This window comes from Phalacrocorax carbo, chromosome 1 (assembly GCF_963921805.1).
Source record: "Phalacrocorax carbo chromosome 1, bPhaCar2.1, whole genome shotgun sequence".
NCBI lineage: Eukaryota > Metazoa > Chordata > Aves > Suliformes > Phalacrocoracidae > Phalacrocorax > Phalacrocorax carbo.
The window spans coordinates 206055860-206076695 of NC_087513.1; the positions used below are offsets into that span (position 1 = coordinate 206055860).

Genomic DNA, 20836 nt, shown 5'->3' on the forward strand with positions numbered 1-20836 from the left:
GTTCAACCCCCCTGCAGTGAGCAGGGACATCTTCAGTTAGATCAGATTGCTCAGAGCCCCGTCCAACCTGACCTTGAATGTTTCCAGGTATGGGGCACCTACCGCCTCTCTGGGCAACCTGTTCCAGTGTTTTACCACCCTCATTGTAAAATTTTTTTGCCTTATGTCCAGTCTAAATCTATCCTGCTTCAGTTTAAAACCATTACCCCATGTCCTGTCACTACAGGCCTTGCTAAAGAGATAGTCCCCCTCTAAGTACTGAAAGGCCACAATAAGGTCTCCCCACAGCCTTCTCTTCTCCAGGCTGAACAACCCCAACTCTCTCAGCCTTTTCCCATAGGATAGGTGCTCCACATGCTTTCATGTGAATTCACAGAAGTTTGATAATAAGGTGCATCTAAAAGCAAAAGCAAACACAGGAGAGAAACTGCATTTTAAGAGGGGGAATTTAACGCCCCAGAGATGCTTATTTATGCTTTGGCTTCTTTAGAGAGACAGCAACGAATATACATCATCTAAAGGATCTGTTTGTAAGGGAGGGCAGGGACTTCCTGACTGACAGTCTGACATGGGCTGATGTTGCTAATACAGAGCTCTGAGCAAGGAGGATGACTGAGAGGTATTCCCTCTTCCTCCAGCTGCCTGGTTTCTGTATTTCCCCGTCTTCCCCACAAGGATCCCAACCCTATCTCCTTAATCCCTTTCCTCTTCCATGGTCCTTCCCTCACCATCCCAGGCCCTCTCGCACTGACAACCAGGGCGAGCGCTCTGAAGCCATGAAGTGCTGTTGCACGTAACTAACACACCGCCTTTTTCCAAGCCTCCTACATCAAGCAAGCAGCCTCTGGGCAGACTCCCCTGAGATTTAGACTTGGATTTAGACGTTAGGTCGGTAGCACCTCAGGGCAAGGCCCTCCTCCAGGGCAACCCCAGGCTCCTCGTTCCCAGCTGAGCTCGCCTGACCCCGAACTGAAGAGGAAGAAAAGGAGGCGGCCACCATTGTTACACAGGCAGCAACACAGCACCCGCTTCCGCCTCGGTAGCCATCATGGCGGACGCGCTGACCGTCCTGACGTGACAGTTCCTCCAGCCCTCTCTATGGTAAGTCCGCCGCTCCGTGTCTGTTGCTTCCGCGCGGTGCCTTGTGGGCGCTAGGCGGAGTCATGGCGGTGCTGTAGGGCACGGTGGTGCAGGGCGGGAGGAGGCCGGGCGGTGCGTACCGGCGAGGTGGCAGGCGGGTGGGCCTGGCGGGCTGCAGCGGGGTCCCTGGGAGGGGGAAGGCGGCCCTGGGGCAGGGAGTGCTGGCGGGCTGCCTGTGCGGGGGCGGCCCGGGGCAGGAAGGGGGCGCTGGGGCCGCTGGGCGGAAGCGCTTCTGAGGCGAAGAGCTGAGGGGAGCCGGGCCGGGGGGGCGGCCGGCGGATCCGCACACCGGAGTCCCGAGCCCCGGCCCTGCTCCGGGGTGTCGGGGTCCCCGCGGCGTGGCGGCTGGGGCGGACCGGGACCGGGACCGGGACCGGGGCCGGGGCCGGGGCCGGGGCCGGTGCTGGGCTCGGGCCGCCCGTGAGGGCGGCTGTGGCGCGGCGCAGCCCGGCCTCTCCTGGGCTGTTTCTGAAACCTGAGAGGTCGGTGTGAGGGTCCCTGACCGGCTTCAGGCTGAGCTTGGGACCTTTAAGGCCGAGCCGACTGCAGGCTGGCCTCAGAAAGAAGCAGGGACAGTTTCCAAGGGATTTGTTAATGCTTCATGAAACTGTCCAGCCACGTGGGATCTGTTTTTTTTCACCTGAATTCACGGATTCCCCTGTTACATCTGATTGACACAGATAAGTTCTGAGAGCACGTGGCTTTGCTGGGGCTATGGGTCTGGCAGAGTCTGCGCCAAGGCAGAGCTAAAATGCCTTGCTGAGCTCCAGCTGACTTGCAGAGCGTCACTGAAAGCTGTCAGCAATCCTTGGTCAAGGAGCCAAGGCTAGTTACTGTCTCACTTCTTTGTAAAGGCGTTCCTCTCTGGTAATTGTGTTTTCTGAGTAGTAGTTCAGTGGCAGTACCTGTGTTCTGCCTGATGGGATGTTACCTTGAGTGACAAATCATTTTATAATTTTAACACTGAAGTCATTCATTTTGAGATCTCATCAAAAGTGGAAAAATAACAAATAATGCAAGCAGAGCATAAATATTTTTTATTTGTGTATCACAAAAGCATATGCAGCAGTATAATTTTTTCTTTTTTTTTTAATATTCTTTAATATGTTCTTTTGACACGCTTTAACATCTAACCTTCTGGTTGGTAGAACTGGTTTCTTTATGTGTGTCTGCTGTATATCTCTCATATATATATCTTTAGTCTGTGGTTAATGGATGCACATGTCTTGGTGAAGCAGGAACGAGCATAGTTTCAGGTGGTAGATTTAAGATGGCGCAGGTTGTTCCTGTAGGGTTTTTTGGCATTGGTTAAACATCTTAAACTCTTGGCACTGTGGTTTAGGATTGCCGGGTCTCCAGCTTCTATCCGACAGCACTAAATGCAGCGTGTGCTGACAGGGTGTCTGTGTGGCTGGGGCTGGTTGGAGCCTGTTTCACTCCTTTGCTACAGAAGAATTGATAGTAGCAATTTTGGGCATCAGCTAGTTAATTTTTCAGGACATGGTGGCAGTATGTGAGTTCATGCAGTTTCTAAATGAGAGCTGGTGAAAACTTCTGCATTTGTCCGAGCTTTTTTAATTGCACTTTGTTTACATAAGGGTAAAGCTGTTGGCCTTGTGTGACCAGGGAACCATTAACCCTGACCCTTCAGAAGGTTTTGTTGGCCAGCTGGAGCCCTGCGCAGGCTGGTCCCAAAGGGTGGCGCTGCAGCATAAGTGACATTACTGTGTCTGTACTAGAGAACTGAACAGGGCCATGAGGAGGGCTGGAGCATTCAGGTTGTGTGATCTTCATCAGTATTTAATTATCAACACCATCCTAGGAATGATCTGTGTCACCCAGCGTTTCTGGTGATGATACCTAGAATGGTTTGTGGAATAACGGCGGGAGGGGGGTGTCATTCCCAGTAGGCAGTCATCTTTGCCCGTCACTTTTTAGGAGGGGAAAGAGTTTAATTACAAGACTGTACCATGTACCTTAAGGTTAGGAGACTGGCTTCTGGGCAGTTTTATTTACGGTATAAACATTGCTTCACATTCTTGTTTGAGTCTGTGTATCATCTTTCAAACATCTTGGAAAAGACTGTCGTTTGAAAATGTGAATAGATTCTGTCAACAGCAAGCCCCCTAAATTTTGAGGCTCATGAGCTGAGTGATAGCTGGTATTTTGTAGTGGGACTCGTCATTGCTTCTGCAGTTCCAGGAACAAAGTAGCTTCTAGTGAATGTTTTTCATTGTAGGTTTTAGTAATGACTGTTTTTATTCCTTGATTCTGTAGTAGTTAAAATGACGACAGCGGCGAGGCCAACGTTTGAACCTGCGAGAGGAGGAAGAGGAAAAGGTGAAGGAGACTTAAGTCAGCTATCCAAACAATACTCCAGCAGAGACCTACCTTCTCACACTAAAATCAAATACAGGTTAGTATTGGGTTTTTTGGTCTTAGGGCAAAACAGGCTGGGAATGATTTTTTGTTATGAGCGGTATTTTGGAATTTTTCCCAATAGTTGTTGATGTGCTTGACACTGAGCAGGCACCAGAGGTTGTGCAGCTGTGCTGAATGAGTGGGCTGACAGTGCAGACCTAGGAGATCGAATGCTTTGCAAGTAGTTGGAGAGGTTTCATTTTAGTGGTATTTATTACTGCTTGTGGAAGTGAATCATCAGAAGAAGTGAGGTTGGGAGACAGAGTTTCAGGCAGTGGAGTGGAAAGAAAATCATTGGGAACAAGAGGAGCCGACTGAGCTGCTGAGGATGCTGGCACTTACAGAGCTAGGTGAGATAAGAGGAGCAAAGCTGAGCACATCTTAAAAGCAGGAAAATCACATCATATATTTGGTGAAGGACCACTGGGAGAGGGGCATTAAGAGGAAGCAGGGAAATCATGGAGTAGTGCTTAGGCAGTAGTATGTGTTGGAAGAGCTGACGTTAAATGCTGCAAGTGGTGCGTGCAGGTCCTGGGGGAGGAAGTTGCTTTAATCAGTGAAAGATAATGGGATCTTATGAATATTTTCCTCTGTTTGAAATGCATAATAAATCTTCATTATCCTGTTGAAAGATTAAGTGAAATGTGGAGTCAATGTGATACAGATACCAATACAGATACCGATAAAGATACCTAGAATTCAAATTAAATGCATCAACCTAAAAATGCTTTTTTGTAATCTAACTGATGTTACCCCGTCAGTGAAATTACTGCGAAGGTTTTGTGTTTCCACTTTTTCATGCAGAAGCTCACCCTTTCACCTCTTCCCTATCCACACGTATTCTTCAAAACCAAAGGGCAGGAGGGGAGTTGGTGTGTTTTGGAGAACACCAAAATCGACAGCACCAAAGTGATATCAAATGCATTTTGTTGTTATGGGAAAAATTGCTGGTGGTTTTCTTTAAACAAAAGTGGGATTTGGAAAACCACTCTGTTGCTTTGAAAGAAGTGTGTGGGGACAAGTATGTGTGGAAATACACAACATATGTTTTAACAAATCCCTGCATGTGCCTGAGAGAGAGAGAGGTGGAGGGAGCATCAAAAGTCGTCTGTTCTTTCTCCCAAATATCTAACACCAAGTTGTCTTTGTTAAATTGCCAGGGCTGCATCATACAGGAAAAGCTCAGTGTTTCAGTCCCACTCACATTCGCTTGAATGACACAGGGATTGGGGGGATTTTGCAGCTATATCAGGGTTCAGGTTTTTAATTACAAAAGCAAATTAAATACTTCATCATAAAGACAGGCTGTGCACACAATGTATTTATAATGGCTCAAGTCTGGGTTTCTTCCAGGCACTCTTATTTCCAGCACTGGGTTCACAGAAAGGTGAAAGGAATTGCTGCTTGTTTTTATCCTTTAGTTCTTTTCAAGATTTTCACAGAAAATGCGGTGCTCTCTGGGTGGAACTTAGGGTGACACAAATATAAATAGCCTGTTGCTTTTGGCCAGTGTATGTTATGTAAGAGGAGAAAACATGTCTTTGCAGCATGTGTCACTAAAGCTAGTATTTTGTCTGTTCTCCCAAGGTTTTGGGTTTTTTTTATGGTCATGGGAAATTATCTTGTATGTCTCTTGGAGGGGCAAAGGTTTATGGAAAGTATGTTCTAGTCCTGGTCTTATCTCTAAGCCTTAGAGACTGTGTTTGCAGCAGCAACTTGGGATAATAAAATGGTGAGGAAAGTTGGCCATAATGCTGGTGGATGTCCGCTAGGATACTGGGCTTGGACTGCTGGAGAATAGAAGGCTTAGACCTAGCTACCAGAGGTAGATGTGGTCATCCTGGTTTTGCAGGAATTCATGCAGCGTCTTCTAATTCATTTGAGAGCCACTGGAAGGAGCATGTGTGTGTGGCATTGCCTGTCTGCGTATGTGTAATGCATACAGAGAAGGGGGCTGATGAAGAGAATAAAGCAACTTGTGTCTACGTGGTGCCCCGTTCTCATTCTTTATACTTACCTGTTCACTCCAGGATTTATTGACCTTCAGAAAATTGCTCCCAGCTTGGGATTATCAACTTCAGCTTTTCCCCCCCCTCATGTTTTAGGCAGACCACTCAGGATGCTCCTGAAGAGGTGCGTAACCGTGATTTCAGAAGGGAGCTGGAGGAGAGAGAACGGGTTGCTGCAAGGGAAAAGAATAGAGACAGACCAACCAGAGGTAAAAACAAACAAAAAATATTAATACCTTTGTGTGGCGTTGCTCGTGCACAAAACTTGGTGTTGTAAGAAGTTTGCAGGTTGCAGACAGCATGTCATGAGACTAGAATTTAGGGTATTGGTCTGATAGCTCAGAACTGTTGATCTGCAAGTGAATGTCCTCTGGCTTTCATGTTGGCTTCGTGCTAGTAAAAAATCTAGGCCAGCCAGTAGAAGAGTGTAGGCTATCATGCAGGCCAGCTGATACAGTATGATTGTAATGAATTGGCAATAAGTAAGTACGGCTAATAAAGGGCTTTTTTTGTACTTGGACAAGTGGGATGGGAAGGAGAAGGGAAATGACTCATCTTATAGTGTTACAGCAGCAGCATAACAAATCCGTTTTTGAAGCATGCAGTCCTGTTCAGATACAGTGTGACAAATTGAAAATCAAAGGGTTTTTTGATAAATACTCATTTTTAGTAGTAAGCTTGACAGAATTTAGGTACTTTAGGTATGAAGGTATTGTGAGGCTTTCAGATTCACAGATGAAAGCAGCTGTGGTTTGGACCCAGTTAGACAACAGTAATGCTTTGGGGTGGTCCTCAGTGGGAACCGTCCAACTGGATATGCAGAATAAGAATATTTCTCCACAGCTTTTTCTTCTGCTGTTCTTTCTTCTTGAAACAATGACTTCAGAAAAACTCTTGGAGGCCAAATTGTAAATTTGGGGACACTATTGCTTCCATTGGGGATACCTACAGGACAGGAATTAGCATGGACATTAGGATTGACAAGTGAGCAGAAAGTAAGCATAAGCTTGTATCTGTTACTCTAATGCAAGATGAATTGTTTATGAAGATTTTTGCTTTCTGACAGTAGATGCTGTTAAATGGAGTGACTTAGTCACTTTTTTTTTTTTAAATCTTATGCCATAGAACACACAACGTCCTCTTCTGTGTCTAAGAAGCCTCGGCTAGACCAGATTCCTGCAGCAAATCTTGATGCAGATGATCCACTTACTGATGTATGTACCTTTTTCTGTCTTCTTTCCTTTCATTGTCATGCCTCCAGGATTTGCTCTTGATAGAATATGTACTTTTATTTTAGGTCTGGTGAAGATTTAAGATGGGTTCCAACATAACCTTTTACAGTTACTGTGCTGAGGTGGAAGTCCAGAGTAGTTCAGAGTATTCTGGTCCATGTTGTAATGGTATTCTTGGAAATCACACAAAAACTAGGGAACTGAAAATGCCACTTAAAGTGTGGGGAATGGGTGGCTTTTTAGACTCGGTCAATTACTGGGTTAGTTAGAATTTCCCCAAGGTAGAACTATTGAGATACACTGTCTGTGTGAGCAATGAATTCTTGCTCTTGGCTCCTCTCCTGATGCTGACGTCTAGGAGTTAGGTCTAAGGCTTAACGATAAGCTGAGGTTTTTTTAATCCTGTTTATATTTTGTCCCAGCAATATCGGATGGGGTATCTGGGCACACTATTATAATGACTTACATTACAATGATTAGAAAGTGATTGAGGACAGTTGTTCTCTAGAATCTGTCAGCTACCTGGCACTTGAATTCTAAAAAAATAAATTGCAGTCATCCAAAAATCATAAACGTACTTTTATCTTGACTTTACTGTACAAGAGCAAATAAACCATTTGTACTGTATTTGCTGCTGCTGCAAGCACCCAAGTACTTCAGAAATCAGTCAGCAGCAAATTGCAGCCTTAGCTGGGCAGACCAGGACTGTTCGGGGGGCTTGTTTGGGTTTTTTTTTGTTATATTGGAGACATGTCTCTGCAATAACCTTCAGAACTAAAAGCTGGTTTTGTTAAATGAAATGAACAAGCTGCTTCTTTTTTCCATTTGTTGCTATTAGGAAGATGATGAAGATGAGGACTTGGAAGACAGTGATGATGATGACACTGCAGCTCTTCTGGCTGAACTGGAAAAAATCAAGAAAGAACGAGCTGAGGAACAGGCTCGAAAGGTAAAATCTCACCCATTAAAGAGCATCTGTTTTTTTGCAAACTGGTGTTTATTAAAATTGGCGTGCCTTAAGTACTTAGGATGAGTGAGAATCTGTAAACAAAGTAAGTGCCCATTAGCTCTTCTCAAGTAGAGTCTGATGGATTTGTTCTTCTACATAAAAATTGTTGTCAAGAATTTTTTTCTTCAGTAGACACACTGAATGCTTTACTCACTAAAACATTTTATTCACTTTCCCAACATTTGTAGAGGCATTGAGTTAAGGTAATCTTAACCTTTCTTATGCAAGTTCTTCTAGGAAGACAAATATCATACCAAGCCACATAGTGGCATTAGTGAGCTACCTGTTATCCAGTGCAATTTCACCTGCTAACTAGTTTTTATGAAACAGGAAGTACAGTTTTTTATTTATGAAATAAACGTGCTTTTTGATGCTTTTGCTTATGGCTGCAAGTTTTGTACAGTGGTTGCTCTTTCTCAGCATTGGTGCTGTGTTGCCTTGGCAAGGAGCACCGGCTGTAACTATAAGACCAGAACTATTTTCATGTCATTATACATGGGCAAGTTTATTTTAAAAATGTCTCCACAAAAATGAATTAATAATATGGCAGTTAGTCTTTTCAGAACATGGAAGGTCAACTCACGTGTAGCCTTCATACCTCCCCATAATCTCTCTCTCTCCCAATAGAAGCACCATGTTCTACCCTTGAAAAGGAAGGGAAGTCCCTGTAGTTAGAGATCATTTTCCTGTGAGCAGGATCAAATCCTATGCTGTTGGCTCCCACACCTCCACAGTGTACGAGCTTGTTGGGGTGGAGTGCATTAGGAAAATCCCTGATTGATGAACGGACTTGTAGGGACTGTTTCTGGGAATAGTCGTGTTGTCAACTGATCGGGATTTAGGATGAACTATATTGGCTCTAACATTGCCTTGAAGCAGAATTTAGAGTCCAGGTATTTCATCTCTGCTACTGAAATGATCTGCCTTTGGTGGTGTTATACAAGTGGTGGATATGTGCAGCATTCCTTTTTCTGCTTTTAGTAAGTGCTTTCTTTTTTTGAGTAGGTCTTAAATCATTTTATTGCTTTTGAGAAATGTTGCATACATCAGTTTGAGTAGTTGTATATGATGTTATACGTGAATTCTACATTAGTGTAAAAACAAAGAACAACAACAAAAAGAAACTTATCTTTGTAGTCTGAGGTGTTTTTAGGATATGCTAAATAAACATATTAAATACTGATCAGAATCTTATCTGCTGTGACAACTTGGTGCCTTAGCACTACTAATAACCTTATCGTAGCTTAACACACACACTTATAGTTTAATGTTTTACACAAATGCTCTCCAGTAGAGTCAGCTGGCAGTGAACAGGGCACGGCATCTAGCAGACACTAGGAACAGCCAGGAGACAAAAACATTTTAAATGCTGTAGGCAGCAATATAGAGCTTGACTGCTCTTGGCTAACGATACAGAAACTTACCTTTAGAATCAAAAAGGTCTGTAAAGCCAGTGAGCTCTGCAGTTTTGGAGTTAAGTACCTTGGAAGGCTAAAGGCTGTACCATGCTGTTTCAGTGCAGAAATTTTGCTGCAGAAAACTGTTGGTACTTGATTCTCCATTTGGCCTGCGAGTGTTCTTTTACATTAAAGTGTTTGAAAGTGTGTCACATCTCTCTATCTAGGCATTTGAAGCACATCACACAGCAATTAAATTGTGTTCTGCAGTAGTAACATGGTAAAAATTACTTGAAAACACTGGCAACAATTCCATATATTTCTGGGTGAAAGGTACTAAACTACAAATTAACGGTAGCGATGTGTAGGAGAGGAATGTCAGCTGTTCTTGCACAGTGCTTAAAATGAAAGCTTAGATCTGTATAGATTTTTTACTTTGCCTGATAGTTGAAGTTACGCTATTTGATCTAAATGTATAATATGTCACATATTTCAGTGTAGCAAACTTGCATTAGGAAAATAATGACAGTAAATTGCAGCACAGACAACCAAGTGTCTGTGTGTGGAAAGCAGGAATGTTATCATCTCCGTGAAATCATTGTTTTGTCACTAGAGGGTGCTAAAAGCTATGAAGTGTTTAGTACAGTGCTTGCTTTATTTTGCTGTCTCTTAAGTGGTATTTTTACCTTCATAGGTGTTCTCCTTCCCCCAGAAGCAGGACTTATAATGGCCAGTGCTAAGTGCACACTGAACATGTGCAGGCTAATCTGAAATGAATATGTTTGTTTCTTCTTAAAAGTTAGTATTAGTTATCTATTTGCAATAGTGCACACTATTGCACACTCTCTACCTGCTCTGTTCATCCTTTCGCTGATTGGTGGCTGATAGGGTCTCCTAAAAATTGACATCTTCAGTAAATAGTAGATGCTCTACAGGTACTTGGAATTTTATTTTCTTGGGGGTTTTTTGAGAGTAGAAAACTAAGACTACATTGATTGGAAAAAGTGAAAACCAAGGTGGGGTGGAGCCTTAGAAAGAATCTTTGGGAGTAAGGGTCTCCTTAGAAAAGATTATTTACGTATATTGGCTGTAGGGGTGCAGTCCGTTTATGTTATGCCTTGTTTTCCATGGCTTTGAAGTAAGACATTACCGGCAAAGCATTTTACAGCCGTTTTATATAAATCCCTTTTCCCTTCAGATATGTGAGATTTCATATTATTATGTATTGCAAACCATAATTTAAACCTAATTTTGTAAGTAACCTTATATTAGTCATCCAGCTGACCTCAGGGTGACACCATGTGTAGTCTTAATTGTGTAGTCATTATTAGTCCTAATCTGCATACAGGGATGGTTTGTCTGCTGAAACACTGCTGTCCATAGTAGGCAGCGTGGGTAAAGCAAGCCAAAGGCAAACTGCAGAGTGAATGGCTGTTCACGGTTCTGCTCATCATTCTCAAATCTCTTTGTTGTTATACATATTAATGTCTTTGCATCTTCTTGGGTGATGCCAGGGTCTTAAAAAGATGAAGTGGGTAAAATACAGTAATATATCCCAAATTTGTGCCATATGTAATTTTCTCCCTGATACTTGAGTTATTTTGATTTTTTAAAATGCTGGTCTGATTACTTCTGAGACTTCATTTAAAGCAAACTATATTTTTGTTAACTTTTTTCCCCTCATTTTACAGTCCAGTATTTAACTTGCCATGAAAGGAAGACTGCTTCTTTTAAAATGCATCTCTGGTGAGACAGCAGTTAAAAACAAAACATGAGAATCTGGGGGGGGAGGGGTTGCAGATAATCATGTTCTCTGTTAGCTCCCCTTATGTGGTAATACCAATTTCCATAGAAATCCTCTAAACCTAATTTTGACAAATATTAGTATTAAGAGGTTCTATCTTCCTTCAGACAGATATTTCCCTTTAATCTGTGAAGTAAATTGCTTGTCAACCAAATAAGCAATTGCTGTCAAAGCTTGTTAACTTCTCAAAATGCTTAAATTCCCTTGAATTCTGTAGAAACATTAAATAAATGCTATGAGTGTTTTTAAAAACTGATTGAGCGTGGCAGTCCTCATGACTTTTCTCATGCCCTCCACGATTTTAATCTCTCGGGTTTGTTCTAGTAGACGCTAAGCTGACCAGGAAATTTTAGTTTTGAAAGCCATTTCTGTGGAATAATTCTGAACCTGTCTAACACTGTACAAACGCTGGGTCTGCTGCCTATGTGAACTATCCATGGGTAGGTTTCCTGGAAGCTTGTTTCAGTATCCCAAACTCAGCATTACGATGTTCTCGATTGTCAATTTTCAAGCACTTCCTTAAAAGGTAAATGGAAATAATTAAAAACAAACCTCAAACCAGTGAGCAGCTGAACGTACGCGTGCAGTTCCAGCAAAGCTATTTTCACATCCAGTCATTTTATGCTTATCTTACAGACTTAAAGGTTTCTGTTTGGTTTTTTACAGTTTTATTTCACCAAGTGTTTCTCTATAACTGAATGTATTACTTTACCAATGGTCAAAATAGATCTTAGTTCTCTCCTGTGTGTTAGCCGTGTCAGACTTTCAAATAAAACATCAGAAAATAAATCTTGATAGATGTTAATCTTTTCACTTAAATTTTAAGGGTCTGACTACAACTAGAATATCAAATCAGTGATTAAGAAAGAATTTCAATAAAGAGGCAAAAGCAGATGGCAGAGTATTTTCTTCATTAAATGTTTGAGACACGCTAGCAATACTTACCCTTGCCAAGAGCTAATGATCGTGTGCCCTCCCTTGTGGGCAAAATAACAACAGATCTGTGTATAGATACTGCAGTTATGATTACTCTGTGCTCTTATTTTTTTTAAGTTTCAATCAGCTATTTGAATCGCTGTATTGGACCAAGTTAGTAATTTGTAGAGGATCAAATACCTGGAGTGGATCTCTGCATTATTAAGTTTTGTTCCCTGCTGTGGAAAGGACTGCTGTCATAGTTTATCATTGAAAGCATTAAAACAAGGTTATGTGATTTCCTCCCTGCCCCCCCACTCCCACCCTTCAGTAAAATGTGGGTATTTCAGGTTTTCTTTCAGCTATTCAACATCTATAAAAACCGAACAGGATAACTTACTTTAATACAATGGAGTCATTTCAGGAATTTCAGCACTTTCTGTAAAAGTAATCTCACTCTGCTAAGGGTAAGAACTATACTAAAAAAAATAACCATGGTAACAATAATGTTTTTCTTTCCTTTGCGGTCAGAAACAAATATGCCAAGGGACTGTTACTCTTACAGCAAGATAAGGAATAATTGTTTAGTTAAGGTTAATAGTTTTGTCTGCTTTTTTCCCCCTCAACTGCGATGCCACATGGTGAGTTCAGTTGTACAGTGGAGGCTTGCTTTGAGATCCAATTCATATAGCAGTGTCTGTCTCCCCCCCCTTGGGGTGTGGGATTCCCTCTGCCAGTCCAGTCTTATTCCCCACACCATTATATTCCTGTCCTATTTCCTCTGCTTCTAACACGGTGGTTACAACATGGTTGAATTCTGATTCATCTCTGCAGTTGGTACAACATGCTGCCATTGAAAAGCACAGCACTGCTGTCTGTGGTGGTGGACTAATCTGCAGCATGGGTTTTTTGCTAAAATGGCTTAGGAAGAGTTGTAAACCTCATCTCACTGAACAGAGGCAGGCAAAGAGACATTATTTCAGAAAAGGTGGAGTGAATAGAGAAATATTATTTTCTCCCTCAAGCTTTTCCTCTGTTGTGGGTTTGTTGTATTCATAGTGTTTTAGCTTAATAAGCCTTTGTTCTACCACAAAAGACCAATGCAGGCTTTGCAGCAACCCGAGCTGCTTATTTTGTGAACAGCTGTGCTTGATTGTGCCTTAGAGGTGTGAAGCTCAGACAGCTATGAAGGTCTGTTTGATTTGATGCAACCCATGCTCCATTGCCTGGAGCGTCCCGGGTTTCAGCGGAGGAGTGGGCAATGGAAGATTTATGTGGAAAATTCTGAAACATAATAAAAACCTCATTTGGCTGGAGATGAGGGATTCTGCAGCTCTGGCCAAAATGTGTAACTTAGCTTAAGTGTAAATGTCAGCTTTATACCACTGTGAGTCACATGTAGTGTTTTCTCCATGTCATGTCTCTAAGATACAAAACTTACTACATTTGCCTTTTTTTTTTTTTTTTTAAATCTTGAATACCTTCTTTGGGAGGTTTTAGTGAAGCTAAATAATACAAAAGACCTTCAAGACTAATCTTCAGAATTAGCCTGCTTCCTAAAACTGGGAGCAAATATGTTGAAACATCATCCAACTTAGGACAGCTTTGACTGACTGAATGCCATAAATAAGCTATCATGCATGCCAGGTCTTCTTTGTAAAGTGACTTCACGATGCCTTACTCAACACATCTGTTCCCTGTTTGCTTTCAGACTCTAGTCTATTCACCTTTAATGACAAAGATAAGCTTATGCAGTTTGTTACTACTTCTAGTTGTGCTGCCTCTGCGGGTCTAAAAGGCAGCAGAATTCTGTTTGTGGACAGAGCTGAGAAACAGCAAATGGCTGTGCAAGTGCCCAGGGGCTCTGCAGCATCTCTGACAGGCGATAGGGGAAATTGGGCTTCAAAAACAAGTGTCATGCATGTTTTCTGTACCTGTTGTTGCTATAAAAGAAAGTTTAACAGCTTCTCTTAGTGTTGTGTTCATAATTGTTTTTAATAATTTAATAGATGCAAAAGTAAAATGTAATAGTTTGAAATTCCCAAGGGTGCCCCTACCATTTCTTTTGAGTGTAGTGCAATTTTTGCTACCCTTTAGTGCTCTGGAATTGTAGTAGACTTGAGATGGTGTAGGTTTTTTGCTAGCAATTAGTGGTTTTAGGCAGAATTCAGTTGAGCTTGAAATGCTAAGTTGCTGGGGTCAATGTACAGTCGCTTCTTCCAGTGATTTGAATGACTGGGTGCTTTTCATTTCTCTTCATGCATGGTAGAGAATGCTGGAACAATCAGCTTTTTAGGAGCTGTTGAGATTAAATCTGAAACAGGGGAAGAGAAGAATTGTAATTTCCCCCCTGCCCCTAAAGATGCTGAGTGATTCCAGTCGACTTTTGACCACCACATAAATACTGTGTGTGGAGTGCGTTGTAGTTCTGTATTTGTTGGTGGTGTGTGGATGCATTGTCATGCATTGTAAAAAAAACAGCATAAGATATTTGTGTGTGCCCCAGATAAAGTGGTGCATGATGCACAGGTTCAGTAACTTTGGATCACGGCCGAGGTTAATGTCTTAGAAATTTGAGGGTGAGACTGTGCCATGCTCTGCATGCCACCGTGAGAAGAGTTCTCTGGGAGTACAGCTCTGAAATGGAAAACTGCTGTGTCTGTCTGCAAATATAGGACTTGGAAAAAGTTCTCTCTACAGAAGCATTTGTCAGCAGGGGGGTATTAATTTCTTACAGTGCTCTTGTTAGTGCTACCTGCTCTTGAATATAGTCCAGTATGAGTTTTTGGTTTGTAGCTGCTGTATTTGATTTCAAGATTAGTCCCAGACCTCTTGTTTTTTCCAAAGTCTCACTGTTAATGGAGCATCAGAGATTAAACTTAATGATGCAGAGCCCACCTCATTTTGGAAGGCACAAGAGAACACTTCACATGCTTGCATCCTGTTGTAAATTTGCCTAATGGGCTTAAACAGAATCTGATCACCTCTCGGGAGGTACCTAAAAGTCAATATTGGTTTTGTTTTGTTCTGGTTTTTTTTTCACTTGTACCAGTATCCTAGATTTTGCTTGGTTTCAAATAAGTACTTTGCATGCATGTGCTGTACGGTAGTCTGAGAGCTGCTTGGCTTCGGGTGGGAACACGACACAGGCTGCAGTAAATAGGATTTCACTGCTGTTGGCTCCTCCACGTTACAGGGGAAGAAGATGGTAAATCAGAGGTTGGCATAAGCAGCTGCATATATTTTTTGTCTGTAATCCACAGAGGAAAGAAATGTATAATTTGAATTTGTGTTTCTAATATCGGGGAAATTGTTGTTTCATATAAAATATTTTTGCTCTCTGTGTTTTCTTATTCACTGGGGTGGTAATAACTGAAGTGGGAATGCAAATGTTGGATTTAGGGTTATGTTTGAAATTGCAAAACTTTATTTGTGTTAATAACTTTTAACTGCTGCAGTTACATGGATATAGCAGCAAGGGCAAGTCTTGCCTACACACATGTTTTAATAAGGGCATGACAGGGCTGCGCTATGCATTTAAGCAATATGCCCTTTTGGGGAGCTTTTCTCATCCCACTGGCAATTAATTGCAGCTGGTTCTAACTTTTATTTGTGAGAAGCAGTGTAAAGGTAGGTGTTTTTTGTAATTAATACTTGAGTAGATTTCTAAAGGTAAAATCTTTACCAGTGATCCTGCATCGTCTGGTATTCGTATGTATGTTAAGTTGGTATTGTTCTTAAGAGGGTTGAGGTGTTTTATAGGAGTATTCCACATACCTGATCAATCCAATTGAAAAACATTGTAAATTGTAGCTAGTTTTACTAATATATCACTTAGTATTGATGAAATGTTTGAAGCTAGAGAACTCTGGCTAGCATCAGTGTTCAATTTCAGCACTTAAACCTTGTAAATGCTATCACCAAGAAAAACATTTTTTTATTTCTGGGATCCCACAGCAGCCCTCAGCCATGAATTTTCTGCAGTTGGGGGGGGTTGGGGTGGGGAACCAACCCTGCGATCTCTGCAGTGCTAATGAGACTTTGGTGCTTTTCTTTTTTTCCTTAAGTAAAATGTCTTCAGACCATACTTCAGCATACAGGGAGCAGGAGACCTAGTCAGTCATCCAAATTAAAGAATTTTTTTTTTTCCTTCTGGTACTTTCATCAAAGAGCAGTCCTTGTAATACATTTGAAAGGTTGTGGAAAAAATATGTTGATGTAAAATGAATATTACGTATTCATAAGTCTGTGAACATGTAAGTCACCCAATATATTAATACAGCTTGGAAGCGTGGGCAGTGAAATCTACTTTGTGTTGCCTGTAGTGCAGTGCTTCACTTATACTTGTACCGTCAAAAGCATGTAATTCAAGAAGAAAATTTTTCTGCTCCTTAATATTGGAACTCTTAAATAGTCTTATGACATCCACTGCTTGGTTTCATCTTAAATTTCTCAATATTCTTTTTAACTGGTCCCTAGGGAAGTTGTAGTCATAAAACCCTAGCAGATTGCTGAAGATGATAGAGAAGTTTCAACATGCTGTAAGGTTTCTTCCACCTGATGAATATTGTATGATGAATTCTCTTTTCTCATGGGGATAAAAAGATCTTTTAATCTGTACACAGTTTTTCATATAATAAATATGTAAATGGTAAAGCTAGACTCTGAGTATTTAGTGGAACATCAGAGGTAAGTGGAGCATATATGAGTGTTGCTAGATTGACAGTTCATTAGTAATGTTAAGCTCTTTAGAGTATCTCTGCTTCTATCCTTATTCTACTCATATCCATGTCAAACACTCTGAAAAGTCTGAGCTAGGAATTAAAGCTTCATCTGTATGGCTGTTCGCAGCTCAATAATGTTTATCTCTACCAACTAGATGAGAAAAATGGCCCAGAAAAGTAATCGTATCCATTTCTGGTTCTCAGGAACAAGAGCAAAAGGCTGAAGAAGAAAGAATTCGGATGGAGAACATTCTGAGTGGTAACCCACTGCTGAACCTTACTGGCCCAGCACAGCCTCAAGCGAACTTCAAAGTGAAGAGGAGGTACTGTGCAACCTGGGCTGTGGTATCTATTCCCTTACTCCCTCTCGTTACTGAGAGTCTGAAAATGCCATCACTGCCATTGGTTTTTATTTCCTTCCTCAGATCTTGTCACAAGCAGTGTAATGTAGAAGTGGGATACTGATGCATGTGGTGATTGTCTTGTGCATTTCTCTGAACAAATCATCCTGCTACTGGGTGTTTAAAAAAGAGAGACTGAGAATCATGTTTGCCTGATGTTGTTCATAATAATACCAAACGTAATAGGACCAAAGTTCCTCAAGAAATTTGATGTTATGCCCCCCTTTAAAAGCTAGCTGGTTTGGGTTTTTGTTTCTTTGGGTTTTTTTTAGTCTAACTCAAATTAATAAATAACAGCTTTTTTCTGAATACAATTCTCATTTGCAGATATTCCAGCTACTGTTGTGTTTATCAAAATTAAGGCCATTTGATTAAAGGTTTTTTTCTGCTCCTTTAATCTACTGATATTCCTCTTGCTTCTGTCTCAGCAGCATGTAGGAGATGGCTTGGATTAGAAATCCTAATGACTAGCTGTTCTTAATATATTTAAATGCAAGGGTCAAACTTCATTAGATATTTTTGTAAATTGCACCTAATTTTCATACAAACTTACTGAAGTTAAAAACTTTTGTTTTCAGATGGGATGATGATGTTGTCTTCAAGAATTGTGCCAAGGGGATAGATGAAACAAAAAAGGACAAAAGATTCGTGAATGATACTCTGCGATCAGAATTTCACAAAAAGTTCATGGAAAAATATATCAAGTAGTACAGTTTTATGTGCAGTGGCACTGAAGGACTTGGAAGGTCATGGTTGTTCCCTCCCTCTCCCTCGGAATTCAAGGCTGAATTCACAAATGAATGGTCATGAATTCCCAAATGCTTTTCCAAGATCAGCAGCAGCTTCATAATTAATAATTGCTATGTATCTGGAGTTTTTATTCCTTCAGTATGTTTTCCTTTTCAGTTTTAATTAAATGAATTTGTGTTTCATCAATGTTTTTCTGTTCAGGTGCGTTTACTTTTACTGGCTGTCTTGTAAATGGTAGAAGAGAGAAGCTGGTTTGCAATAAATACTTCTAATTGTTTAAACTGCTTTCCAAAACAACCTGTATTTGTAATGGTGGTGGTATGTAACTTACGCAACTTACATAAATGTCACCATTATCAAAGCAAGGAATAGCTGAGCACGATAAGCAGTGTGAACTGAGAAGAGGTATACTTTCTGTAGCAAACCGGACTTACTTCCTGTTAACAGCTAGTTAGAAACTTAGTTAATAATCTTGCTTTTTAATTTCTTATTATCAACCAAGTTATGGTTTGGTGGGGTAGCTCCAAGTTTTTAGCAGCGCTGCTTTCTGGGCTCTCTTGGCTTAGCGCTTCTGGGGTGGTACCATAGAATGCTTGGGGGAACTCTGAGAGGGAAATGCTCTGTGGAACTGTGGGGGGTTTGTCCTCCGTGAAAAGCCATTGCAGTGCTCAGTCCCTCAGCCACAGCCACGTGGCCGCAAGGTTCAGTCTGCATGTGTGTGGTTCAGTAGTAATAGCGTTGTCAGAAACTTGCAAGTGAGTGTTCTTATTAAACGAGTGATCTCTTCAAGATACCATCACATGCTTTACTTCTTAAATGTCCATTTTAACACTTAATAGGACAATATAAAATCTGAATGATTGAAAAACATCTCAGTTGTGAAGGAATTTTTTTTTCTCCTCCCCTCTTCTGTCATGTCGGTTGCGTCTGAAGCCTTGGCCGGGTGATGCACTGGTTGTGAACCTAACACTTGCAAAATGTAGTAGTTACCTCTCTACCTAGAAGGCTACAGTGGCAGAAGCAGGTGTGCTTATGTAAAACTCTTGCCTTTTTCCTTGCTTATGTTATGCTCAGCCTAGTTCATTCTTACAGACACTTTTCTAATACTATTATTATTTTCCAGCTCTTAATTTGAACATATATCTGATTTTCATTCTAAGAGTGTAAATGTAGAGCACAATGTTTTAGATTTTTGTTGGGTATGACTCTAGTATCCTGTAAAAGCTTTCATTAGCTTTAGCTGTATTTTCCACCCTTTCATTAAGCTATGCATAGTGTACTAATGCCAGCAGCTAATATCCATATTTACTTGGCAGTGAGATTTTCAGCATGCTTAAGGTCATGTGAGCTCCTACAGCCACTGCAGGAGTGTGTGTGTGTATTACTTCTGCTACCTGCCTCATGATGGTAATGATTCTTGGGAAGCAGAAAAATGGGAGCACTTTGTCATTTTGTCTCTTCAAATTGAAGATACTAAAATCTTGGTATATTGGCAACTTATTTAGAAGGAAAAAAAAGGTTAAGAGCTGTACTTGTCAGAATCTGGCAGTGGAGAAGCCAGCTGCTGCTTTAGGTCTGACCTAACAGTGTAACTGTCATGGCAACAACAAAAAAATACATTGGTCTCACAGTATTGCAAGATATAATGACTGTGCCAAAGTGAGCAAGTGAGCGTACGGTTTTATTGGAGAGGGCGAGACATAGTCGCAACTCCAGTTCAATGCCTTCATGGAAATCGTAAGTGCATAATGCCATCATTTCTGTTCTTCAAGTAATGTAACTCTCCTCTTGGAGAAGGTAGTACTTTTAAGAAGTCAGGTGGCTGGGGCTGGATGAGGTTGTCTTCAGCTATGCAGGCAGTTATTCTCCACACCTGGAGGAACATCCCTTTCTTAAACTTCTGCATAATGCATAGGTGTCCTCAGTCATTTTTTCCAGTAGCGCTCTCCCTCGCTGGTTCTGGAGAAGGAGCTGTAGGAACCCTATAGCTCCAGGCTGCAGCTGTATTTGAGGTTTTTTTGTTGACATTGTTCAGCTCAACCACAGAATTTGCAGATCCTATCTCTAACCTCCCCCCTCAAGGCTTTTGTATTTTAGCCTCCTGCAGTGTAAGCTGACCCACAATCTGAGGACTCAGCAATTCACAAACACAATTTGATAATTAAGGAATCACAAGCCTTATCTCTTGGTGGGTTTTGTGTCATTAACTACTGAATTTTCTTCACTAGTACTGGAAAACTGTAAAATGCTCTGTACTTTTTGTTGGGAAATAGCCTGGGCTTTCAGTATTGATGCTGTATTGATGTTTAATTTTCTACTGTGCTTCTTGTACTCACCTAGGAAAAAACAAGCAGATAATGTGTTTTTGTAAAACTGCAGTGTGACTGGGAGTTCTTTAAAAAAAAAACCCAGACTGTGATGTTCTACTGTCTGGTTCAAGCATAATCGTTTTCAAGAACCTCTGTGCAGTATGACAAGTAACTTTCAGCAAAGGCAGTGGAGCTGGCAAGGCAGCTGTTCCCAGGAGGTGAAGTGGAAGAAAGTTAACATTAGATACTTCAAGGAATGTAATATTTCAGTTCCTAGCGATCAGGGTTGCTTAATCCTGTGTTTTTGCAAGCAACACCTGAAGTCACTGTAACTGATGGCTTGAAACAAAACCACTTGCTTTATAAACAGTTGCCCCCTTGTTTATGGTTATTTTTGGTGTAGCATTGGAACGGAAAGCCAGGATCTACTTTCCATAAGGACTAACACTTAAACTTCTAAGGGTTTTTTAAAAAGCCTTGTCTCTCAAAATTTGTCTTGGAGTATGTATAATTCTAAAGGGAATGAGGAGTAAAGCTTAATGATAGTCCTGCAGCTGGACATAATTGTGCTCTGTGTATACAGGGTTCTAAAATGTTTAGCATCTATTTGCCTTCCTCAAGTACATGGTTGAATATTAAAGGCTGCGTATTGCAACCAGCATAATTATCATCTGCGTTTTTCAGGATTTCACATAGTCATAGGTACCATGTAGGCATCCTATGAA

The 20836-nt window shown here is 41.2% G+C and overlaps 1 protein-coding gene across 3 annotated transcripts; it reads left to right on the plus strand.

The window, feature by feature from the left end:
* Window positions 1-1077: 1077 nt before the first annotated feature.
* On the plus strand, window positions 1078-17984 carry CWC15 (CWC15 spliceosome associated protein homolog). Of its 3 annotated transcripts, none has more exons than XM_064441347.1 (7): window positions 1078-1101; window positions 3418-3556; window positions 5667-5779; window positions 6696-6784; window positions 7641-7751; window positions 16856-16974; window positions 17631-17984. In XM_064441347.1, the coding sequence occupies exons 2-7, from the start codon at window positions 3426-3428 to the stop codon at window positions 17758-17760; spliced, it is 693 nt and encodes a 230-aa protein (XP_064297417.1). In that variant the 5' UTR covers window positions 1078-1101; window positions 3418-3425; the 3' UTR covers window positions 17761-17984. The 3 variants fall into 3 exon arrangements, with proteins under 3 accessions (XP_064297417.1, XP_064297415.1, XP_064297416.1); XM_064441345.1 differs by lacking the exon at window positions 1078-1101 and adding an exon at window positions 1126-1212; XM_064441346.1 differs by lacking the exon at window positions 1078-1101 and adding an exon at window positions 1848-2007.
* The last annotated feature ends 2852 nt before the right edge of the window (window positions 17985-20836 follow it).